The following is a 27,042-nucleotide window of genomic DNA, read 5'->3' as shown; positions in this document are numbered from 1 at the left end:
TCCCATCTCCCCCTCCCCGGGCCAGCCTGTGGAGGAGAACTACAATGCTGATCCGGCTGTCAGAGAAATCCATTTTGACACCCCTGTTCTATAGGTATATCCTATATATATTGTTGCAGACATGTTATTACCTGACTAGGTATCATCATCACAATGAAATATCCACAAGAAAACAACCAAGTTCAGAGAACATCAAGGATTCCACAAATATAGATATTTAATGCTACTCTTTGGGAAACCCCCCAACTTACAACAAAGAAATACAATAAACATTCCTGTCACTCAATGGTTGATTGGAGTTTTGCAGCCCAGATTGTTGTGACTTGTCCTCCCTCCTCTCCTCAGCTGGGCCCCTCCCGTCTCCATCCGGGCCTGTTATCAGACTCCGAGTCTGATAATGTAGATGAACGGCCTGTCATGCTTCCAGCCCCCGGCCCTGGCCCCATGCCCGGAGACGATTCCAGGAGTGAAAGGAGTAGGCCAATAAATCTCACTCATACAGCGTGTGTTCCTTTGGCTCAGCCGTCAAAGCAGGAAGCCAGCCAGGTATTGGAATTGCTCGGGCCTACTCCTTCTGAGCCCTCCCTTTCCCAGACAGCAGATCCAGCTGAAGACAATTCAAAGTGGGAGGATCCTCGCTTCTGGAGCTCTGAGAGGCGATGCCAGCAGAAGGAAGGGAGGGGCAGGCCTGGATAAATGCTGAGTCATGGAGCCACACCCCACAGCCTATATAAAGGACCTGCTTTTGGCATTCCAACCTTGAGTCAAGCAAAGTCTTATCGAGTTTGCTGATACCGGACCCTATCGCTGAAGTCACAACTTGGACTCCTGCCTGCCCTGATAAACCTCGAAGGAACTTGGAAGCTGCAGAGGCTTCATTGCCAAGTTTGTTACGGACTTCCTTGATTCGTTCATCGGAGTGGGGGATGGGACACGACACAGATATTGCCTGCTTTATCTATTTTTCATAGTGTATAAAGCCAGGAGGACTAGAAATTTCAATCGGAAACAAACACAGCTAGGGATTAAACTGCATGTAGGACATGTAGGACAATCAGATTCCATGAATCTGGACAGCAATGACTCAAAAAAAAGGGAACACCCCAAATCTCATCCCTCCCATAATCCCCAAAGAGTACATTTCTTTTGACAACAGATGACGTTCTTACCTCAGAATTAATCTTGATGGTCTCTTCTGTGTGGTAAAGTAGGTACTTTTGCCCTGAAGAGGAAACATTGACATAGACCTGTAAGCAGGGGTACTGAGAGTTTTTCGAGCACTCTGGGCCACAGCTGAACGAGCAGTTGAAGGTTTCGGTGATGGAGATGTTCAGGAGTGTGCACTGGGTCTCTTCTGTCCAAACACTGGCAAAGAAAGAGGGATGGACAACAGTGATACAGTGGGTCATTTTTGACCCTGGATGCACAGTGATAGTTCGACAATCTTGCCTTTTTTTTTTTTTCAGATGCCCAGGCATATTCCTTGAACCTCAAAATGTTCTTCTGCCATCATTTTCACAAATACGGAAACTTGACAAGTTACGAAGAGAAAACAAATGCCTGGCGCCAAATCAGATAAAAGGACAAATATGCCTGGGGGTGCAGTTTTCCACCATCTGAATCTTATCACTCAGACCATGACAAGAATAGCATGGAATTTTCTGCAGCTGACCTGATGCAAAACACATTTAATTGGGAATAAACTTTATTTCATCGTTGGAAAACAGACCAGGCCTTGACAATAATTAATAAGTTACCCAGTCTTTAATAAGATGAGAAAAACTACACATTTCTTGGCTGACTATATTTGACTAGAAAAAAATACGGGTATCTTTTAACAGCAAAATAGAAAGTTTGTAATGGCAACAAGCATAAATTTAGGTAAGGGCATTGTAATATTTATGACAAGAACCAGGTACTTGGTTAAATGTTTACATCGTGGAGTATTCAGACATGATCACCCAGTGATGAAATAATCCTAGAGTTCAGCTAAAACCATTTAAATGGCTAAAATGGCAATTTCAGGATAAATTTAGAATAAACCAGGGGTGAAATCCAGCAGGTTCTGACAGGTTCTGGAAAACCGGTACCGGAAATTTTGAGTAGTTTGGAGAACCGGCAAATACAACCTCTGGCTGGCCATAGAGTGGGGTGGGAATGGAGTTTTTGTAGTATCCTACCCCTGGAGTGGAGTGGGAATGGAGATTTTGCAGTATCCTTCCCTTGCCACGCCCGTCATGCCACACTACACCCATTAAGCCACGCCCACAGAACCGGTAGTAAAAAAAATTGGATTTCACCACTGGAATAAACCTCTTTAGAATAGCAATAGCACTTATATACTTCTTCATAGTGCTTTTACAGCTCTCTCTAAGCGATTTACAAATTCAGCATATTGCCCCCAACAATCTGGGTCCTCATTTTACCCACCTCGGAAGGATGGAAGGCTGAGTCAACCTTGAACTGCTGAACTGCAGCTAGCAGTCAGATGAAGTAACCTGCGGTACTGCACTCTAACCACTGCGCCACCTCGGCTCTGTTCTCAGCAAGAAGCCCACCTGATAAATTTATAGTAAGTTGGACCACTCCAATTAATGTCATTTATCACAGATGTGGAGCAGACTTTGAAAAAACACTTCGCAAAAATGACAGTTAAGTACAGTGATATTTGTATTAACTGTAAATATCACTGCATTGAGCATCAATTTTGTGTGTGAATGTGGAGAAAAACCACCTGTCTCACATATGCTCTGGTGCATACAATGTCCTTCAACATGTATGGAGACCACATGTTGGCGAGAGAAAATGCTGTTGACGTGGTCCAATACTGGGCGAATGTCATTTACTTTCAATCCTACTTATTTTACATATTTTTATGACCCATTTTATACCTATTTTACTTGCTCAGTGCTGACTGTTATTTGTCTATAGTTTGTAATGCTTCTGACACGAAAAATAAAAAAAAGATTTGTATTAAGATTTGTATATTTATATTATACAGTCTGGTGTGGGAGATAATCCCTGGAGATGGGCTCCAGCATGAGTCCGAAAGCTTGGAAGACAAAACCTCTGCTCCTGGTGACCGACACAGATTGGATCCTCCAACATCATCCTGAGACATGTATATTTCCTTCATTTGATTTGTATTAACTTGGTTATTGCTTCTTTAGAATAGAATTGTACCCTATGACTATCATTAAGGATTGTAAGTGTTGTACCTTGATGAAGGTATCTTTTCTTTTATGTACACTGAGAGCATATGCACCAAGACAAATTCCTTGTGTGTCCAATCACACTTGGCCAATAAAAATTCTATTCTATTCTATTCTATTCTATTCTATTCTATTCTATTCTATTCTATTCTATTCTATTCTATTCTATTCTATTCTTGCTTCTTTATTCATCAGAATGAGATAATGTCCAGCATTTTACCACAGTGGAGTATTGTCTAGTACAGGGGTGTCAAACTCAAGGCCCGGGGGCCAAATCTGGCCTGTGGGGTGCTAAGATCTGGCCCGCGGGGCCACCCTGGAAACAACAAAGGAATGACATGCGGTGCCTCTGCCAGTGAAAACCGAGCTCCGTTTTTGCTGGCAGAGGCTTGGAGGAGGCCATTGCAGCCAAAAACGGAGCTCGGGAGCCTGTTTTCGCTGGCTGAGTGTTTGGCCCACTACAGGCACCCCCTCAAAGTGACGTTGAGCTGGCCATGCCCACCCTAGCCACGCTCACCCCAGCCCCTCAAGGTCAAACACTACCCTGATGCGTCCCTCAATGAAATTGAGTTTAACCAGTGGTGAGTTTCAAATTTTTTTTACTACCGGTTATGTGGGTGTGGCTTGGTGGGCGTGGCTTGGCCATGGCAGGCGAAGGATACTGTAAAATCTTCATTCCCACCCCACCCCAGGGGAAGGTTACTGCAAAATCTCCATTTCCTCCCAATCAGCTGGGATTTGGGAGGCAGAGAATATATGGGGGCGAAGCCAGTCAGAATTTTTATTACCAGTTCTCTGAACTACTCAAAATTTCAGCTCCCGGTTCTCCAGAACTGGTCAGAACCTGCTGAAACCCACCTCTGAGTTTAACACCCCTGGCTTAGTACAATATTAGATTACTACAGAGTTTTGATGGAAAACATAGAATGTAGATTATTATTTGGTTGCAACGCGAGTGGATACTCAGGAAGAGTCAACTGAACATAACTTTAATTGGCAGGGATGAATAATTAAAGATGCCTGAGAATGGGGTGATTTTGAAATGTAAATGCAGGGGGTTAGCTGGCTTTTTAATTGGATTTTACCTGCAAATGATGAGCAATATGAGGTAAAGGCTCATAGCGGTGACTGCAGAAGCGACTGTGTTTCTCCAATCAGGGGACTATAGGGTGAAGGTCAGAATTTCATGCTCCATTTTTCGATGCGGAATAGTGATTTGCAACTCAGGGCTGTTATTCCCTGTGTTTCAGTGGTGGGTTTCAATTTTTTTTACTACCGGTTCTGTAGGCGTGGCTTGGTGGGCATGGCATCGCTTGATGGGTGTGGCTTGGTGGGCATGGCAGGGGAAGGATACTGTAAAATCTCCATTCCCACTCCACTCCAGGGGAAAGTTACTGCAAAATCCCCATTTCCTCCCAATCAGCTGGGACTTGGGAGGCAGAGAATAGATGGGGGTGGGGCCAGTCAGAATTTTTACTACCGGTTCTCCAGAACTGGTCAGAACCTGCTGAAAGCCATCCCTGCTGGGTTTCCAGCTTATAGAATAGAATAGAATAGAATTTTATTGGCCAAGTGTGATTGGACACACAAGGAATTTGTCTTGGTGCATATGCTCTCAGTGTACATAAAAGAAAGATATGTTCATCAAGGTACAATATTTACAACACAATTGATGATCAATATATCAATATAAATCATAAGGATTGCCAGCAACAAGTTATAGTCATACAGTCATAAGTGGAAAGAGATTGGTGATGGGAACTATGAAACGATTAATAGTAGTGCAGATTCAGTAAATAGTCTGACAGTGTTGAATTATTTGTTTAGCAGATATATATGTTTATTTATATTTAGATTTATATGTTCTCTCAGGATTTTTTCTGGGTGCTGTGGGTGTTTAAAATTCAGAGCAGGGCACCAAATGATGTGACCCTGGCAGAAGAAACAGTGGAATTATGGAAGGGAAGCTGCAAAGGTTTTGTTGGGTAGCTGCAGCCCACAGTCATGTAATGAAGCTATAATAAAGCTTGTTTCTATGAGCAGGCCTCTAACCTAGTCAGGAAAAAGTAAGCGTTATTAAATGTCTATGGAGATTCTCAGTCATACAGGTTGCGCTTGTCCCAAAATTGCTTTTTCAAAAGGCAACTAGACTTTTTTCTTTTCCTTGAGGATGTTTTGCTTCTCACCCATCAGAGCTGAAGAAGCTTCTTGGATGAGAAGTGCAATGTCCTCAAAGAAAAACGAAGTCCAGTTGAAAAAGTACTTTCGGAATAACAATTATTATTAACAGAGTAACAGAATTGGAAGGGACCTTGGAAGTCTTCTAGTCCAAACTCCACCCAAGCAGAAGACCATATATCATTCTAGACAAATTGCTGTCAAATCTATCCAGTGATGGAGCACCCACAACTTCTGAAGGCAAGGCGTTCCATTGATTAATTGTTCTCACTGTCAGGAAATTTCTCCTTGGTTCTAGATTGAATCTCCCTTTGATAAATTTCCATCTAGTACTTCTTGTCTTGCCCTCAGATGCTTTGGAGAATAGGTTGACCTCCTCTTCTTTGTGGCAGCCCCTCAAATATTGGAAGACTGCTATCCTGCCACCCTTATCCTTCTCTTTGTTAGACTAGGCATATCCAGTTCCTGCATTCATTCCTCATAGCCCCCAGCCGCCTAATCATCTTTATTGCTCTTCTTGGCACCCTTTCTAGAGTATCAACACCCTTTTTGTATTATGGTGACTGGAACTGTATGCAATATTTGAGAAATGGTTTCACCAGTGCAGTATATAGAGATACTAACAGTTCACATGATCACAGTATCACATGATACTGTTCCTCTCTTAATTCAGCCTAGAACTGCGCTGGCTTTTTTCGCGATTGCTGGCTCATATTAAAGTGGTTGTTCCCTAGGACTCCTACGGATGGTCCTTACGGGACCGCCTACTGCCACAAACAGCCTCCCATCGACCTGTGCGCTCCCATAGGTAGGGCCTCCTTGGGGTACCGTCGGTGAAACAATGTCTGGCGACCCCCAGGAGTAGGGCCTTCTCTGTGGGGGCTCCTGCCTTCTGGAATGAGCTGCCTCCGGGGCTTCGCCAACTCCCCGATCTTCGGACTTTCCGCCGTGAACTGAAGACTCTTTTATTCCGTCGAGCTGGGCTAGCCTGATTAAGTAATTTTAAATAGGGTTTTAGTTTTTATATTACTTAGTTTTTAATTTTGGCCACTATTTATATAAATTTTAGTTTTGTTTTTATTGTATATTTATTGTATCTTTTAAATTGGCTGTTAACCGCCCTGAGTCCTTCGAGAGAAGGGCGGTATACAAATGCAATAAATAAATAAATAAATAAATAAATAAATAAATAAATAAATAAATAAATAAATAAATAAATAAATATTGAGCCACTATTCTACAGCCGTGGTGGCGCAGTGGTTAAAATGCAGTACTGCAGGACTAACTCACTGCTCACTCCAGGGGTTCAAGTCTAAGCAGCTCAAGATTGACTCAGCCTTCCATCCTTCCGAGGTCGGTAAAATGGGGACCCAGATTGTTGGGGGCAATAAACTGACTCTGTAAACTGGGTAGAGAGCAGATCTCTGGGTAGAGAAACTGGGTAGAGAGTTCTGATCAGTTCTGGAGAACCGATAGCAGAAATTTTGAGTAATTTCGGAGAACCAGTAGTAAAAATTCTGACCAGCCCCACCCCATCTATTCTCTGCCTCCCGAGTCCCAGCTGATCAGGACGAAATGGAGATTTTATAGTAACCTTCTCCTGCCATGCCCACCAAGCCATGCCCACAAGCCATGCCACGCCCACCATGCCACGCTCACAGAACCGGTAGTAAAAAATTTTGAAACCCACCACTGGTAGAGAGGGCTGTAAAGCACTGTGAGGTAGTATATAAGTCTAGGTGCTATTGCTATTCTATGCCTGTGCATTTAGTATTTCTTGCTTGTGTAAAATCTCACTTAATGGATGTAGTTCCATTGAGGATTACACGTCGAGTGCGGTTGGTCAGTCAGTTATGAATCCATCTAGTGGTGAGGCTATCTATCCCACCTTTTTCTCTCTTACCAAGAAGTAGGTTGTGATTTACATTGTCGGTTGGTTTACTGAAGTGCAAGTATGTCCACAGCATTTCACTGATTCACTAATTTAGCCACTTTGTCAAAGAATGCAATAAGATTTGTTTGGCCTGATGTCTTATCGACAAACCTATGTTTGCTTCTAGTAATAGATTTGCTTGCTTCTAGGTGCTCCCAGATCTATTGCTTGATTATCCCAAAGGTGCTTTTTCAGGAGGCAACTGGATTTCCTTGTTTTTTTCTTTCGAAGACGTTTCGTTTCTCATCCAAGAAGCTTCTTCAGTTCTGACAGTATCCTAGTGTGTGTGTGTGTGGCATAGAATTATAGGTGTGAGCACGCACGTGTGCGACCCCTCCGCGCTCCCCCCACTTTTGGCACGCGATGGCAAAAAAGTTAGCCATCACTGCTATAGAGGCCTGAGCAATAAATCAGCCTAATTAAAATTTAATGTGTAGTCCTAATTCTTCACACCAGACATTTGGTGACTCAATAAATGTCAAATATAATTGCAGGTTCAAGTCCCACCAGGCCCAAGGTTGACTCAGCCTTCCATCCTTTATAAGGTAGGTAAAATGAGGACCCAGATTGTTGGGGGGCAATAAGTTGACTTTGTATATAATATACAAATGGATGAAGACTATTGCCTGACATAGTGTAAGCCGCCCTGAGTCTTCGGAGAAGGGCGGGATATAAATGCAAATAAAATAAAAATAAAATAAATAAATAAATAACTTTATTCCTCAAGCTTAGATGGATTGGATTAACTTATTGTGCCAAATTTGTTTGAAAGGTAGGCTATTTTGTGCTTCAATGTATGTAGACATAAATCTCACTCATTTTAATAGGAGCTTTTCCCAGGTAACAGGGCACAAGCAAGTCATCAGGAATCAAAGCCTTCGAACCGAATGGGATTTGCATCTGAGTTACACTCCTTAGAATTCATTAACCATAGAGAGCTGGACCATAAGGAAGGCTGAGCGCCAAAGAATTGATGCTTTCAAATTGCGGTGTTGGACAAGACTGTTGAGAGGTCCTTGGGCTGCAAGGAGTTCAGATCAGTCAATCAATTCAGAAATCAACTCCGACTGTTCTTTGGAAGGACAGACACTGAAACTAAAAGATTTTGGCCACCTAATAAGAAAATTGGAAAATACCCTGATGTTGGGAAAGGTTGAAGGCAAAAGGAGAAGGGGACAACAGGGGATGAGATGGTTAGATAATATCATAGATGCAATGAACGTGAATTTGGGGAAACTCTGGGAGACAGTGGAGGACAGGAGGCCTGGCATCAGAGGTGGGCTGCTGCCAGTTCGGACTGGTTCGCCTGAACTGGTTGTTCCAATTCTACGTGGCTTGGAGAACTAGCAAATCGGACCATTGGCTGGCCCTGCCCCCGCACGTTTTTTGAGTTATTTTAGGCCTTTTGGGGCTGTTTTCAGGATATTTTTTGGGCCATTTTCAGGCGGTTTTTCCAGCCAAAATCAGCCTAAAAAACAACCTGGAAAACAGCTTGAAACACAGCCTGACAAATGCCCCCGAAGAGGTCATTATTGGCCATTTTTGGGCAAAAAATGGCCCAAAAAATGGCTTGAAAACAGCCTGACAAATGGCCTGTTTTGGGGGGCATTTTCAGGGCATTTTCAGGCTGCTTTTTAGACCGATTTTGGCTGGAAGAATGGCCTGAACACAGTCTAAAAACGGTCTGAAAACACCCCAAAAAATTGGCTGTGAGAGGAAGAGAAGGCGATTGAGCCAGGCCCAGACATATCCTGGGTCCCCTCCTCTCAGAAGCAGCAACCTCACACTCTTCCCCTCTCTCCTAGCACCCTTCTTCACATGGGATCGCCCAGCAGTGGAAACGGAGAGGGAGAAGGGGTGTTGTGCCTCGCTCACTCCCCCCGCCGCAGCCGGGCCCCTCTTATCTCCTGCCAGATGCTGATAGTACAGAAGAATGTCCTGGCATGCCTCCAGCCCCCAGCCCTGGCACCATGCCCGGACAAACCGAGCAAACAAACCTCCCTCCGATAGCATGTGCGCCTGAAGCCAGCCACGAGCTGGGATTACCAACAGCTGGAGACGAAACGATGCAATGGATAGATCCACGCTTCCGGAGAATGGAGAGGCGACGTCAGCAAAAGGAAGGGAGGGGCAGGCCTGGATAAGTGCTGAGTCATGGAGCCACACCCCATGGCCTATATAAAGGATCTGCTTTCTGGCATTCTCTGAGTCAGGCAAAGTCTAATCTGGATTGCTGAAGTCACACCTTGGATTCCTGCCTGCCCTGAAGACTCTGATAGGACTTTGGCAGAGCTGCAGAGGCACGCTTGATACGGACTTCCCCGACCCGGCCATCAGAGGAGGAGTGGGACACGACAAGGGGGCAGTATTTTTGTGTGCTTACGTTTCTGTGTGGCACTTTCCCCTCAATGCTAGCGGCTGCTGCTGGCCCCCCCCACACACAAACAGGTTAGATCTTTCTTTCCTCCCCCCCCCACTAGAGACCCCTGGATTCCCTCCCCAACCCTGCCTGTCCCATACAGGTACCACACACACAAGTGACATAGAGTTGGCCATGCTGACTCAGTCACATGACCCCTGAGCCACACCCACCCACCCAGGCCACCCAGCCAGTCATTAGGGCAGATAAAAGATAAAGGTTCCACTCGCACATAAGTGCTAGTCGTTCCCGACTCTAGGGGGTGGTGCTTATCTCCATTTCTAAGCCGAAGAGCCAGCGCTGTCTGAAGACGTCTCCATTGTCATGTGGCTGGCATGATTCAACACCAAAGGCGCACAGAACGCTGTTACCTTCCCACCAAAGATGGTCCCTATTTTTCTACTTGCCTTTTTTATGTGCTTTCGAACTGCTAGGTTGGCAGAAGCTGGGACAAGTAATGGGAGCTCACCCTATTACATGGCAGTAGGGATTCGAACTGCTGAACTGCCGATCGACAAGCTCAGCATCTTAGCCACTGAGCCACTGTGTCCCTTTTAGGGCAGATAACTGGTTGTTAAAAAATTTGGAGCCCACCACTGCCTGGCATGCTGTGGTCCATGGGGTTGCAGAGAGTTGGACGTGACTTTGTGACAATAAGAACAACAACAATACAGGAATTTTTGGGGGCATCTTCCTGATCCCTATATTTGAGATCCCCTCCCATTCAAAGTACGATGCAGGATTTGATATGATAGGATTAATTCTGTTTATTCGTGGAAGTGAAGTTATCCGGTTGAAACCATAGGATCAAGGATCCCATGAATACCTAACTGACTGGAGATCGCCAGAAAATCCCAGCGCTGTGGAATAAGAGGGAGAAATTAGAGAAATATCTTGGGAAAAGGCGACACAATCTACTTTCGTATTCTTGCTATATGGATGTCTCCGTGAAATAACCAGCGCTCAAACTCAATTGGCAGAAACTTTACTATGGGTTTTCCCATGCACTTCATTTACTGAGCCATTAGTCCTGTTGTTTGATTTGCAAATGTAATCAACACATGGCCCATTAAGTCCCTGCCTTGTTTCAGTTTGCCTAGTTGGAGAATGCGACAGTTGAATCAATGTCCCTTGTCTTCCCCAAGAATGTTTTCATATGGACTCAGCTAAAACTCTGGATCGGCAGTGTAAACTACTTCTCTCCTTTCCAAATAACATTAATGCACAATTTGAAAACCACTGACCAAAGGGAACCCACCCTTGCATTAGGGGACAGGTAGCTTAGTGACCATTTCAGCACTGAAAAAAAGTGACTTATGATCAGTTCTTGCACTTACAACCATTGACAGCATCCCTATGGTCACACATGTTCAAAATTCATAGGTTTGGCAACTGGTTCATATGATGGTTGCAATGTCCTGGGCCATGGTGGCGCAGTGGTTAGAATGCAGTATTGCAGGCTACTTCTACTGACTGTCGGCTGCCTGTAATTTGGCAGTTCAAATCTCACCAGGCTCAAGGTTGACTCAACCTTCCATCCTTCCGAAGTGGGTAAAATGAGGATCCAGATTGTTGGGGGCAATGTGCTGACTCTGTAAACCGCTTAGAGAGGGCTGGAAAGCACTGTAAAGCGGGATATAAGTCTAAGTGCTATTGCTATCATGGGATCACCTTTTTCAAGCTTCTGACAAGCAAAGTCACTGGGAAAGCCAAATTCACTTAACAACTGAATTACTAACTCAGGGGTAGTCAACCTTTTTATACCTACCACCCACTTTTGTATCTCTGTTAGTAGTAAAATTTTCTAACTGCCCACCGGTTCCACAGTAATGCGCCATGTATTGTCATCTGCGCATGCCTCTCGCGCATTGTGGATTGGGTTTGGGGGGGGGGCGCCGGCTAGCAGCTCTGCTTGTCTGTTACAGCTGGGTGGTGTGGGGGGAGATGCGCGAGCTATTCTGGGACGAGGCTTTTTTGTTTGTAGTAGCACTATAGCACCATTTAGTTTCACTTACGTAACGTGAACTAAACTTATGTGCGGGCGATACAAATAGTATATTTTCAGAAATTTCAATTGTCATGGGGAATTTTATGAAAACCTAATGAAAATGTTTTTAAATAATGCTATGAAAATTTTTTAAAAAGTCAATTAGGTAAAAAAAAGGAAAGTGCTTCAGGATCGGACAAAACCGCTACCGCCCACCATGAAAGCTGGAACACCCACTAGTGGGTGGTAGGGACCAGGTTGACTACCACTGTACTAACTTAATAGCAATAGCACTTAGACTTATATACCGCTTCACAGTGCTTTACAACCCTTTCTAAGTTGTTTACAGAGTCAGCATATTTGCTCTCAACAAGCTGGGTCCTCATTTTACGAACCTTAGAAGGATGGAAGGCTGAGTCAACCATGAGTCAGTGACAATCGAACTACCGAACTGCTGGCAGCTGGCAGGCAGCAGAAGTAGCCTGCAGTACTGCATTCTAACCACTGCACCAGTACAAATCACTACTAACTGCAGTGAGTCACTGAACAACTGTGACAAGACAAGTCATAAGATGGGGCAAAACTCATTTAACAATTGTCTTGCTTAGCAACAGAAATTTTGGGCTCAATTGTGCTCATAAACTGAGGACCTTCCATGAACCACACCATAGAAACACAGTTTATGGGTCCTGGCAGGCTCATTTTGGATAAACATTGTGCTTTGAAGGGTATATAGACTACTCCCACAGCTGGTAATTCCCCCTCCATGACAAATGAAATGAAATTAATTATTCCAGTAAATTAGTAACCAAAATAATAACTTGTTTCATCTCACACCATCTCACACATTTGTTGTCATCCGTATAAAAACTAGGCTACAGAATCGGAGTGATGACAACCCTGTAATTATCTCTGCTTCCAATTTCTTCTGACACGCTCACTTTTAAAGGAAACGATTTTTAGTTCAGGAAAGCTCTTGCTGGATTTTTCATTGTTAAGGTGGCCAGAATTTTCTGCTGTTTACTTGCCCTTTGGAAGACCATATTTAGCATCTGATTGGCCAACACACTCTGCTTTTCTTGCATTGGGGAATAGGAGAATGGCAAGAAAGCTTTTCAAGAAAAACAGCAAATATTAATATTGGTTCCGGTTAGTCTTTTTGGACCTCATAGCTTTACTACTTGTCTTGCTGTAGTGGCAGATGAATTGTATTTTATTTTTTAAAAAATCTTATGCAGTAGCAAACTTTATCATCGGCCACTATAATAAGACAATTAAAAACCTGCAGCTTTTCAGATTGAGCTTGATTTCTGAATTTATAGGGATTCAGCCATCTGGTTTTTTTTGAAAGCGATATTCATTCATTACAGTGGTGGGTTTCAAAAATGTTTTGCTACCAGTTCTGTGGGTGTGGCTTGGTGGGCATGGTATGGCTTGGTGGGCGTGGCTTGGTAGGCATGGCAGCGGAAGGATACTGTAAAATCTCCATTTCCACCCCACTCCAGGGGAAGGTTACTGCAAAATCCCCATTTTCTCCCAATCAGCTGGGACTTGGGAGGCAGAGAATAGATGGGGGCAGGGCCAGTCAGAATTTTTACTACCGATTCTCTGAACTACTCAAAATTTCTGCTACCAGTTCTCCAGAACTGGTCAAAATCTGCTGAAACCCACCTCTGATTGATTGATTGATTGATTCATTCATTCTATTTCTATAATTGTCCATCTCAACAAGTGATTCTATGGCTTCTCTTCTCTTTTTGCTTCCAAATCTGGTTAACAACCTTGGACTTCCAAGATGGCTTCTAAATCCTAACCAGGGCCAATCCTGTTGATCTTCCTAGTTTGGTCAAGGTTGCCACTTATTTGGGCATAACACATCAAGAATCCCAACAGAGTCCGAAAGTAGCAAATAGATGCCGCAGATAATCCACACTGTCTTTATGATAGGCGAAGCAGCCAACTGAAACTAAAAGAGACGCGAGGAAGAAGCCATCAAAAAGAACCTAAAACTTATATTATCCTTTTGCTTGCCAGTTTCAGAAGACCTATCACCAGACCCAGAAGAAGACAATGAAGCTCCACAATAGCAATAGCACTTAGACTTATATACTGCTTCACAGTGCTTTACAGCCCACTCTGTATGACTATAACTTGTTGCTGGCAATCCTTATGATTTATATTGATATACTGACCATCAATTGTGTTGTAAATGTTGTACCTTGATGAATGTATCTTTTCTTTTATGTACACTGAGAGCATATGCACCAAGACAAATTCCTTGTGTGTCCAATCACACTTGGCCAATAAAAAATTCTATTCTATTCTATTCTATTCTATTCTATTCTATTCTATTCTATTCTATTCTATTCTATTCTATTCTATTCTATTCTAAGCAGTTTACAGAGTCAGCATATTGCCCCCAACCATCTGGGTCCCCATTTTACCAATCTTGGAAGGATGGAAGGCTGAGTCAGCTCTGAAGCAAGATCGAACTGTGGGCAGTGAACAGAATCAGCCTGCAAGACTGCATTCTAACCACTAAGCCATCAGGTCTCAACAACAATTGATTATCCAACAAAACAAAATATGTCCTTCTGGTCCAAGAATCACTAAATCTGCTGAAACCCACCTCTGATTGATTGATTGATTCATTCATTCCAGTGGTGGGTTTCAAAACTTTTTGCTACCAGTTCTCCAGAACTGGTCAAAATCTGCTGAAACCCACCTCTGATTGATTGATTCATTCATTCCAGTGGTGGGTTTCAAAACTTTTTGCTACCAGTTCTCCAGAACTGGTCAAAATCTGCTGAAACCCACCTCTGATTGATTGATTCATTCATTCCAGTGGTGGGTTTCAAAACTTTTTGCTACCAGTTCTGGGTGGGTGTGGCTTGGTGGGTGGGCATGGCAGGGGAAGGATACTATAAAATCTCCATTCCCACCCCACTCAGGGGAAGTTTACTGCAAAATCCCCATTTTCTCCCAATCACCTGGGACTTGGGAGGCAGAGAATAGATGGGGGCAGGGCCAGTCAGAATTTTTACTACTGGTTCTCTGAACTACTCAAAATTTCCCTTACCAGTTCTCTAGAACTGGTCAGAACCTTCTGAAACCCACCTCTGATTGATTGATTCATTCATTCCAGTGGTGGGTTTCAAAACTTTTTGCTACCAGTTCTCCAGAACTGGTCAAAATCTGCTGAAACCCACCTCTGATTGATTGATTGATTGATTGATTGATTGATTCATTCATTACAGTGGTGGGTTTCAAAACTTTTTGCTACCAGTTCTCCAGAACTGGTCAAAATCTGCTGAAACCCACCTCTGATTGATTGATTGATTGATTGATTGATTGATTGATTGATTGATTGATTGATTGATTGATTGATTGATTCATTCATTCCAGTGGTGGGTTTCAAAACTTTTTGCTACCAGTTCTGTGGGTGTGGCTTGGTGGGCACGGCAGCGGAAGGATACTGCAAAATCCCCATTTTCTCCCAATCAGCTGGGACTTGGGAGGCAGAGAATAGATGGGGCAGGGCCAGTCAGAATTTTACTATCGATTCTCTGAACTACTCAAAATTTCTGCTACCAGTTCTCCAGAACTGGTCAAAATCTGCTGAAACCCACCTCTGATTGATTGATTCATTCATTCCAGTGGTGGGTTTCAAAACTTTTTGCTACCAGTTCTCCAGAACTGGTCAAAATCTGCTGAGACCCAGCTCTGATTGATTGATTCATTCATTCCAGTGGTGGTTTACAAAACTTTTTACTACCAGTTCTGTGAGCGTGGCTTAGTGGGTGTGGCATGGTTTGGTGGGCGTGGCAGGGGGAGGATACTGCAAAATCCCCATTTCCTCCCGATCAGCTGGGACTTGGGAGGCAGAGAATAGATGGGGGGGCAGGGCCAGTCAGAATTTTTACTAAGGGTTCTCCAAACCACTCAAAATTTCCGCTACCGGTTCTCCAGAACTGGTCAAAATCTGCAGAAACCCACCTCTGATTGATTGATTCATTCATTCTATTTCTATAATTGTCCATCTCAACAAATGATTCTATGGCTTCTCTTCTCTTTTTGCTTCCAAATCTGGTTAACAACCTTGGACTTCCAAGATGGCTTCTAAATCCTAACCAGGGCCAATCCTGTTGATCTTCCTAGTTTGGTCAAGGTTGCCACTTATTTGGGCATAACACATCAAGAATCCCAACAGAGTCCAAAAGTAGCAAATAGATGCCGCAGATAATCCACACTGTCTTTATGATAGGCGAAGCAGCCAACTGAAACTAAAAGAGACGCGAGGAAGAAGCCATCAAAAAGAACCTAAAACTTATATTATCCTTTTGCTTGCCAGTTTCAGAAGACCTATCACCAGACCCAGAGGAAGACAACGAAACTCCACAATAGCAATAGCACTTAGACTTATATACTGCTTCACAGTGCTTTACAGCCCACTCTGTATGACTATAACTTGTTGCTGGCAATCCTTATGATTTATATTGATATACTGACCATCAATTGTGTTGTAAATGTTGTACCTTGATGAATGTATCTTTTCTTTTATGTACACTGAGAGCATATGCACCAAGACAAATTCCTTGTGTGTCCAATCACACTTGGCCAATAAAAATTCTATTCTAAGCAGTCTACAGAGTCAGCATATTGCCCCCAATCATCTGGGTCCCCATTTTACCAATCTTGGAAGGATGGAAGGCTGAGTCAGCTCTGAAGCAAGATCGAACTGTGGGCAGTGAACAGAATCAGCCTGCAAGACTGCATTCTAACCACTAAGCCATCAGGTCTCAACAACAATTGATTATCCAACAAAACAAAATATGTCCTTCTGGTCCAAGAATCACTAAATCTGAAATCTACATGCCAGTTTCTGCCAAATGCTTTCAGAAATTACTAAAGGAATTCAACGTATGGACTTTGAAAGGGTTTTGAATATTTCAAGAATACTGTTGGAAAATTTGTGGCTATCCAAATTCAGCGTGCACATGAATGTAATAAAAAGAATGGACATGTAACACAGGTAATCCTTGACTTACAGCAGTTCCTTTAGCGACCGTTCAAAGTTACAACAGCACTGAAAAAAGTGACTGTTTTTCACACTTACAACCACTGGGGCATCCCCAAGGTCACATGATCAGTATTCAGTTGTTTGGCAACTGGCTCATATTTATGACGGCTGCAGTGTCCCAAAGTCACATTGTCACTTTTGCAATCTTCTGACAAGCAAGGTCAATGGGGAAGCCAAATTCACTTAACCACTGTGTTACTAACTTGACATCTGCAGAGATTCACTTTACAACGGGGGCAAGCACGGTTGTAAAATGGGGAAAAACTCACTTAAGGAATGTCTCACTTAGCAACAGAAATATGGGGCTAAATTGTGGTCATAGGTCGAGGACAATGTGTACCAAGTGTCTGGTGCATTTTATATACAGATGAAATATTTCCTCCTTTGGCTGTGAAATCTGCCCTTCATCCACACCATGTTTGTTGGTGAAAGGAGGATTTTCAGACGCGGAGTGGTATAAAAAGGAAAATAAAACAAAGAGCAAGAAAATAGTAACAATGGCCTGTTTTTTAATAGCAATAGCAATAGGACTTATATACCGCTTCACCGTGATAGCCGTGATAGCTCAAGCTGGTAAGAAGCCTGTTATTAGAACACAGCAGCCTGCAATTACTGCAGGTTCAAGCCCGGCCCAAGGTTGACTCAGCCTTCCATCCTTTATAAGGTAGGTAAAATGAGGACCCAGATTGTTGGGGGAGCAATAAGTTGACTTTGTAAATATACAAATAGAATGAGACTATTGCCTTATATACTGTAAGCCGCCCTGAGTCTTCGGAGAACGGCGGGATATAAATGTAAATAAAAAAAAAACCGTGCTTTTACAGACATCTCTGTTGTGGTCCTTTAGCAGCCTGCAGAGCTGACAATGGAGTCGGACAGCAATGAGGCTGAGGTGAGGCCAGGGCCATCGGGGAGTGAGGTGTGGACTCCAGAGCCTCCAGAGACTGATAGTAGTGAGGCAGAGGAACAGGAGGAGCCTGTTCCTAATGCACGCATCAGAAGAGCTGCCAGAAGGCAAGAGCAGTTCAAGCAAAAAGGACAACTCGAGAGTAGGGCCAAGAGATGATTGGCCCCTCCCATAAGGCTTAAAACAGACCAGCAACGGCGTTTGGGCTTTGCCAGAAAACAACGTTGGTAGCTTCGTCTTCTGCTTCGTCTACGTCTTGCATTTATTTTTGTGACTTCTGAACGTTTGCCAAGAAAGGCCTTTGGCAGTTTGCCTAATTGGACCAAGGTTTGCAATAGGACTGAGGAATTTGTGTTGGGAGGAATTTGTTTTAATTTAGTTGAACTACGCTGGGAATGAAGTAATTCTCAGCTGTTCGAATAAAGTTTGTTTGTTTTTTCACGGACTGAGTTTCCTAGTACCTACTTGGGCCTGGGTCACAACACTCTCTAAGTGGTTTTACAGACTCAGCATATTGCCCCCCAACAATCTGGCTCCTCATTTTACAGACCTCGGAAGGATGGAAAGCTGAGTCAACCTTGAGCCGGTGGGACTTGAACTGCCAAACTACTGGCAATCAGCAGTCAGCAGAAGTAGCCTGCAGTACAGCACTCTAACCACTGCACCACCACAGCTCAAGCTTAAAAACAAAAAAACCCCAGAGAATATTTCTAAAGAGAATCGGACTTTGGGATCGCTTTCACCAGCATTTCCCTTGGATCGATAGATTTTACTACCGAATGTAATTCATTTTAGGAGCAGTTCTCAAGCTATCGGGAAAATCAAAGACGCAAAAGAATGGGCCGACATTTCTTCCGAGATTTGCAAGAAGATGATTGAGTTAATAGCGAATGAAGCGTGTATGAAAATCATTTCGGAGATTAAGGAAGCTCAGTATTTTCCCATTACTGTTGTTTTTTTACATCTGATGTTTCTGGCACAAGATTTATGGTGCATCCCTTTTAATAGTGCCTCAGTAACAAAACAAAAGAGCAGCTGAGTGAACTGGCATAGAATCAAAATCACGCGCAGTATGAATACCACTTTACAAAGCCACACCTGGAATACTGCATCCCGGTTTGGTTACCACATTACAGAAAAGATGTTTGGACTTTGGAAAAAGGACAAAGAAGAGCAACTGAGATGATTAAAGGCCTGGAGACTAAAACATATGAAGAACGGCTGGAGGATTTGGGTTTGTCTTGTCTAGAGAAAAGAAGGACTGGGGGGGATATGATAGCAATAGCACTTAGACTTATATACCGCTCCACGGTGCTTTGCATCCCTCTCTAAGCAGTTTGCAGAGTCAGCATATTACCCCCAACAATTTTGGATCCTCGTTTTACCCACCTCGGAAGGATGGAAGGCTGAGTCAACCTTGAGCCTGGTGAGATTTGAGCTGCTAGATTAGAGGCAGCCGGCAGTCAGCAGAAGTAGCCTGCAGTACTGCACTCTACCCACTGCGCCACTGCAGCTCATGATAGCAGTATTCCACCACAGCTCCTGATAGAAAAACATCTCTCCATGGAAGCGGTCCCTGGTGCCCAAAATTTGGGGGCCACTGAGCCAGTGGATGAAAAATAAGTTATAATTAGCGCAATTAACCTTTCGCCGCGAGCTTAAGACACATCTATTTATCTGTGCAGGACTGGACTAGATTTTTAAATTTGAATTGGTTTTAATGGGGATTTTATTATGTGTATTGCTATTTTTAATTATTCGGCCATATGTAATAAGTTTTTTTTTAATGGATGTTTTATTTTGTATTTATATGTATATTTTATCTGGCTGTGAACCGCCCTGAGTCTCTAGGGAGATAGGGCGGTATAAAAATACGAAAAATAAATAAATAAATAAATAAGTTTGGATAGCGATATTTGGTTGCGTGTGACTTGCAAATTGTAAATGGATACCCGGTTGCATTAAATCCCATTAATGTGAGGTTATTTCATGTGCCATAACTGAGGACCCATCTGACCCTTCAATGGGATTGGCTTGACCCACCTGCAATGGAAAAAGACAATGCATCGGTCAAGGAATTCTGGCTGGCGTGGTCCAGGAGAAGAGCCTTTTCTGCTGTGGCTTCTGCCCTCTGGAATGTTGTACCTCCCGAGGTGACATCCACACCCAGTCTTCTGGCCTGCCTTAAGGGCCTGAAGACCTGGTTCTGCCAACTGACCTGGGTCCCGAATGGGGACCTTGTGATTCCAAAGTTGGCTAATGGACTGAGATAAGACTCTACCTCTTCCTTCTGTTCAATCTTGCTCCCATCTTTGTTCATTTTTAATCTATGTTAGCGGTACGCTATACAGAATAGAATAGAATAGAATAGACTGAGAGCATCTGCACCAAGACAAATTCCTTGTGTGTCCAATCACACTTGGCCAATAAAAATTCTATTCTATTCTATTCTATTCTATTCTATTCTATTCTATTCTATTCTATTCTATTCTATTCTATTCTATTCTACAGGTAGTCTTCAACTTAACGATCTCAACTGAGCCCAAAATTTCTGTTGTTAAGTTGGACATTTATTAAGAGAGACTTGTCCCATTTTACGACCTTTCTTGCCACAGTTGCTAAGTGACTCACTGCAGCTGATAACTTGGCAACACGGTTGTTATTATTATTATTATTATTTATTAAATTTTTATACCGCCCTTCTCCCGAAGGACTCAGGGCGGTTTACAGCCATAATAAAAAACAATAAAATACACATAAAACCATAATTTAAAAAAACTTATTATACAAATGGCCGAATTAAAACATTTAGAATAAAACCCCAAATTTTAAAATGTTAAAACATTACAACTAATTAAAATCCTATTAAAATCCTATGCCAGTCCTGCGCGAACAAACAAATAGGTCTTCAGCTCTCGGCGGAAAGTCCGAAGGTCCGGCAGTTGCCAAAGTCCAGGGGGAAGTTCATTCCAAAGGTGGAGCCCCACAGAGAAGGCCCTTCCTGGGCGCCGCCAGACGACACTGCCTAGCTGACGGCACCCTAAGGAGTCCCTCTCTGTGTGAGCGTACAGGTCGGTGGGAGGCATTCGGTAACAGCAGGCGGTCCCGTAAGTACCCTGGCCCTAAGCCATGCTAAGTGAATCTGGCTTCCCCATTGACTTTGCTTGTCAAAAGGCTTCAACAGGGGATTGACATGACGTTGGGACACCGTAAAGGTCATAAATAAGAACCAGTTGCCAAGCATCTGAATGTTGATCATGTGACCGTGGGGATGTGGCAATTGTCACACGTGTGAAAAATGGTCACATGTCAATTTTTAAAGTTCCGTTGTAACTTTGAATGGTCACTAAATGAGCTGTTGTAAGTCGGGGACTACCTGTAATGTTTGAATGTTTCATATTGTTGCGTTTATTGATTGTTAGCCGCCTGTAGAGATGGGCATCCTGTAAGTTTAATAAATACATAAAAAAATTGAGCCTAGAGCATACACAATGGCGATTGTGTTTTTTTGATGCTGCCAATCTTCCCACAATACAAGTTTTAACAATAAAAGCTTTGCTATTGTTGTGTTACAACACAACTTTGATGTAACTGAACAACATGAATGTGGTCAGGGCCATGCTAAAACAGGATGGGAGGTGGAAGGTTTGACTCTACGATAGGATATTTTCATTTTTATTTTGCTTTCTCTAAGAGCTCTGTGTTTTCGTTAACCATAAATTTTAATTATAAGTATATTCTTTTTATTATTTATTGTTAATACTTCATTAATGTACCTATAAAAAAATGACGTTTCACATTTTTCATTGCCTATTTCCACTGAGCTGGGACCAAATACATATTTTCCATAGAAATATCTGCAGTGATTCATTTAACAATGGTGGGAAGCAAGGTTGTAAAATGGGGCAAAATTTTGGGCTCAATTGTGGTCATAAGTCGAGGATTTCATATACAAAGTGTCTGGTACATTTTATATACAGATGAAATATTTCCTGCTTTCGCTGTGAACCGTGCCATTCATCCACCCCGTGTTCGTTAATATACGATAGCATATTTTTGTTTTTATTTTGCTTTCTCTAAGAGCGCTGTGTCTTCGTTAACCATAAATTTTAATTATGAGTATATTCTTTTTATTATTTATTGTTAATACTTCATTAATGTACCAATACAAAAATTATGTTTCACATTTTTCATTGCCTGTTTCCATTAAGCTGGGACCAAATACATATTTTTCATAGAAATATCACTTTGAATAGTGCAAATTTGAATAATGTGACCATTTGAGTGTGATTAATGAAATTTAATTAATTTCTGGGGCTTTCTTAGTGAGGAAAACTGGTGTGAAATTGTAATCGGCATTCTTCCAAAGAAAAATGGCAAGGAATATCGCTGGCTAGTATTAGGGACAGTTTGTTCTTTTTTTTAACAGAATGATTGCCTTTTTGAAATAAAGTTGTTTGAGGTGAGCCCATTCAGCACTTGTTATAGGAGAAGAGCCTTTTCTGCTGTGGCTTCTGCCCTCTGGAATGTTGTACCTCCCAAGGTGACATCCACACCCAGTCTTCTGGCCTGCCTTAAGGGCCTGAAGACCTGGTTCTGCCAACTGACCTGGGTCCCGAATGGGGACCTTGTGATTCCAAAGTTGGCTAATGGACTGAGATAAGACTCTACCTCTTCCTTCTGTTCAATCTTGCTCCCATCTTTGTTCATTTTTAATCTATGTTAGCGGTACGCTATACAGAATAGAATAGAATAGAATAGACTGAGAGCATCTGCACCAAGACAAATTCCTTGTGTGTCCAATCACACTTGGCCAATAAAAATTCTATTCTATTCTATTCTATTCTATTCTATTCTATTCTATTCTATTCTATTCTATTCTATTCTATTCTATTCTATTCTACAGGTAGTCTTCAACTTAACGATCTCAACTGAGCCCAAAATTTCTGTTGTTAAGTTGGACATTTTTGAAGAGAGACTTGTCCCATTTTACGACCTTTCTTGCCACAGTTGCTAAGTGAATCACTGCAGCTGATAACTTGGCAACACGGTTGTTAAGTGAATCTGGCTTCCCCATTGACTTTGCTTGTCAAAAGGCTTCAACAGGGGATTGACATGACGTTGGGACACTGTAAAGGTCATAAATAAGAACCAGTTGCCAAGCATCTGAATTTTGATCATGTGACCGTGGGGATGTGGCAATTGTCACACGTGTGAAAAATGGTCACATGTCAATTTTTAAAGTTCCGTTGTAACTTTGAATGGTCACTAAATGAGCTGTTGTAAATCGGGGACTACCTGTAATGTTTGAATGTTTCATATTGTTGCGTTTGTTGATTGTTAGCCGCCTGTAGAGATGGGCATCCTGTAAGTTTAATAAATACATAAAAAAATTGAGGCTAGAGCATACACAATGGCGATTGTGTTTTTTTGATGCTGCCAATCTTCCCACAATACAAGTTTTAACAATAAAAGCTTTAACACAACTTTGATGTAACTGAACAACATGAATGTGGTCAGGGCCATGCTAAAACAGGATGGGAGGTGGAAGGTTTGACTCTACGATAGGATATTTTCATTTTTATTTTGCTTTCTCTAAGAGCTCTGTGTTTTCGTTAACCATAAATTTTAATTATAAGTATATTCTTTTATTATTTATTGTTAATACTTCATTAATGTACCTATAAAAAAATGACGTTTCACATTTTTCATTGCCTATTTCCACTGAGCTGGGACCAAATACATATTTTCCATAGAAATATCTGCAGTGATTCATTTAACAATGGTGGGAAGCAAGGTTGTAAAATGGGGCAAAATTTTGGGCTCAATTGTGGTCATAAGTCGAGGATTTCATATACAAAGTGTCTGGTACATTTTATATACAGATGAAATATTTCCTGCTTTCGCTGTGAACCGTGCCATTCATCCACCCCGTGTTCGTTAATATACGATAGCATATTTTTGTTTTTATTTTGCTTTCTCTAAGAGCGCTGTGTCTTCGTTAACCATAAATTTTAATTATGAGTATATTCTTTTTATTATTTATTGTTAATACTTCATTAATGTACCAATACAAAAATTATGTTTCACATTTTTCATTGCCTGTTTCCATTAAGCTGGGACCAAATACATATTTTTCATAGAAATATCACTTTGAATAGTGCAAATTTGAATAATGTGACCATTTGAGTGTGATTAATGAAATTTAATTAATTTCTGGGGCTTTCTTAGTGAGGAAAACTGGTGTGAAATTGTAATCGGCATTCTTCCAAAGAAAAATGGCAAGGAATATCGCTGGCTAGTATTAGGGACAGTTTGTTCTTTTTTTTAACAGAATGATTGCCTTTTTGAAATAAAGTTGTTTGAGGTGAGCCCATTCAGCACTTGTTATAGGAGAAGAGCCTATAAGGGCCTCTGGTGGCTCAACAGACTAAGCAGTCTGTTATTAACACAGCTGCTTGCAATTACTGCAAGTTCAAGTCCCACCAGGCCCAAGGTTGACTCAGCCTTCCATCCTTTATAAGGTAGGTAAAATGAGGACCCAGATTGTTGGGGGCAATAAAAGTTGACTTTGTATATAATATACAAATGGATGAAGACTATTGCTTAACACAATGTAAGCCGCCCTGAGTCTTCGGAGAAGGCGGATATAAATTCAAAATTAAAAAAAAAGAGCAGGAGAGTTGGGGATGGAGTTAAGCATATCATCAGTTTAGAGTCGTTATGTTCCCACAAGCGGTCCAAGTCCAACCTCCTGTGAATTTATGATTTTATCTGGTGCCAATTTAGAGTTGAATTTTAGTTGACTAGATTAATGTCAGGCTCCAAGAATCGGGACCATCTGTTAGATTGCAGCACTGAAGATTTATTCAAGGCTAAACACATCAATCTAGTCAACTGAAGTTCAAACTGGGGTGGCCCGTGTGAAAAGTACAGCTGGGTGTCATCAGCGACAGCTGGTACCTCACACGAAGCCACTGATGATCTCACCCAGCGGTTTCATATAGATGTTGAACAGAAGGCGAGAGGATCGACCCCGCGGCACCCCACAAGTGAGGCGCCCGGAGCCGACCTCTGCCCCTGTCAACACCGTCTGCGACCGATCGGAGAGATAGGAGGAGAACCACCGATAAACGGTGCCTCCCACTCCCAATCCTCCAACCGCGCAGCAGGATACCATGGTCGATGGTATCGAAAGCCGCTGAGAGGTCTAATAGGACCAGGGCAGAGGAACAACCTCATCCCTGGCCCTCCAGAGATCATCCACCAACGCGACCAAAGCCGCTCAGTGCTGTAACCGGGCCGGAAGCCGGACTGGAACGGGTCTAGATAGACAGTTTCATCCAGGTGTAAGGGAAACTGATATGCCACCATATTTCTACAACCTTCGCCGCAGCGAAGGTTGGAGACCGGACGATAATTACCTAAAACAGCCGGGTCCAGGGAAGGCTTCTTGAGGAGGGTCTCACCACCGCCTCTTTCAAGGCGGCCGGAAGACCCCTCCACCAAGGAAGCGCCAGAATTGCCTGAGCCAGCCTCGTGTCACCTCCTGAGTGGCCAGCACCAACCAGGAGGGGCACGGGTCCAGTAAACACGTGGTGGCATTCAACCTACCCAACAACCTGTCCATGTCCTCGGAGCCACAGGGTCAAACTCATCCCATAAATGTCACCAAGACCACCTCAGCCGCCTCACCCGCGTCACCGCAATTTTGGTCCAGACCATCCCGGTTGAACGATTTTATCGTATAGATAACGTTAAACTCCTCAGCACGCCCCTGCAACGGGTCATCCCGCCCCTGGTGTAGGAGGGAGCGAGTCACCAAACAGGGCGGCTGGGTGGTTATCTGCCGATTCAATGAGGGAGGAGGCGTAGCTATGCTTCGCTTCCCTCAATGCCATTAGGTAAGCCCTATTATAGGACTTCACTAGTGTCCGATCAGCTTCCGAACGGCTAGACCTCCAGGCACTCTCTAGGCGCCTTCTCCGCGCTCATCCTCTCAGCTCCTCGGAGAACCAAGGAGCCGGTTGGGACCTGCGCCGGGTCAGAGGCCGCAAAGGCACGACACGGTCTAAGGCCCCGCCGCGCCCGCTCCCAGGCCGCAACAAGTTCCTCAGCCGAGCCGTGAGCCAGACCTCAGGAAATGGCCCAAGCTCCGTCCGAACCCTCCGGGTCCATCAGGCGCCTGGGACGGAACCAACGTATCGGCTCCGTCTCCCTGCGGTGGTGAATGGCGGTCAGAAAGTCCAGGCGAAGGAGAGAGTGATCTGACCATGACAAAGGTTCAATGACTATTTCCTTCAAGTCCAGATCTCTCAACCACTGACCAGAGATAAAATCAAGTCCAGTGTACCACCCCTGTGTGAGTAGGGCCATCAACTACTTGAGTCAGGTCCAAGGTCATGGAAGCCGTGAACTCCCGAGCTGCTGTCGATGACGAGCCGGAAGATGGCAAGTTAAAGTCCCCCATGACTAAAAGTCTGGGGGTCTCAACTGCCACCCCAGCAAGCACCTCCAGGAGCTCGGGCAGGGCAGCTGTCACACAGCAAGGAGCCAGGTACGCGACCAGCAAGCCCATCTGACACCTATGGCCCCATCTCACAAAGAGGGATTCACAACCGGCAATCTGAGGTACAGTGGTCTCTCTCGGTTCCAGACTCTCTCTAATTACAACCGCCACCCCTCCACCCCTACCCTGGGCCCTCGGCTGATGGAATGCACGGAAACCCGGTGGGCACATTTCAACAAGGGGCACGCCCCCTTCTGTGCCCAACCAGGTTTCCGTAACGCCTATAAGATCCGCGGCTTTCTCTAAGAGCTCTGTGTCTTCGTTAACCATAAATTTTAATTATAAATATATTCTTTTTATTATTTATTGTTAATACTTCATTAATGTACCTATAAAAAAATTACGTTTCACATTTTTCATTGCCTATTTCCACTGAGCTGGGACCATATACATATTTTCCATAGAAATATCTGCAGTGATTCATTTAACAATGGTGGAAAGCAAGGTTGTAAAATGGGGCAAAACTCATGTAACAAATGTCTCACTTAGCAACAGAAATTTTGGGCTCAATTGTGGTCATAAGTCGAGGATTTCATGTACAAAGTGTCTGGTACATTTTATATACAGATGAAATATTTCCTGCTTTCGCTGTGAACTGTGCCATTCATCCACCCCGTGTTCGTTAATATATGATAGCATATTTTTGTTTTTAATTTTGCTTTCTCTAAGAGCGCTGTGTCTTCGTTAACCATAAATTTTAATTATAAATATATTCTTTTTATTATTTATTGTTAATACTTCATTAATGTACCTATAA

General features: G+C 43.1%; 1 protein-coding gene across 1 annotated transcript in view; it reads right to left on the bottom strand.

Annotated features, from left to right (window-relative positions):
• The window catches only part of LOC131200942 (calcium-activated potassium channel subunit beta-2-like), a 590,719-nt gene that overhangs the window by 12,077 nt on the left and 551,600 nt on the right, over window positions 1-27,042 (bottom strand). The window contains exon 5 of the mRNA XM_058188380.1: window positions 1,170-1,365. Within this exon, the coding sequence (XP_058044363.1) occupies window positions 1,170-1,365 (196 nt within the window). The remainder of the gene's footprint in view (window positions 1-1,169; window positions 1,366-27,042) is intronic.

Source organism: Ahaetulla prasina, chromosome 6 (genome assembly GCF_028640845.1).
Source record: "Ahaetulla prasina isolate Xishuangbanna chromosome 6, ASM2864084v1, whole genome shotgun sequence".
Lineage (NCBI taxonomy): Eukaryota > Metazoa > Chordata > Lepidosauria > Squamata > Colubridae > Ahaetulla > Ahaetulla prasina.
This window is presented reverse-complemented; position numbering and strand designations above follow the sequence as displayed.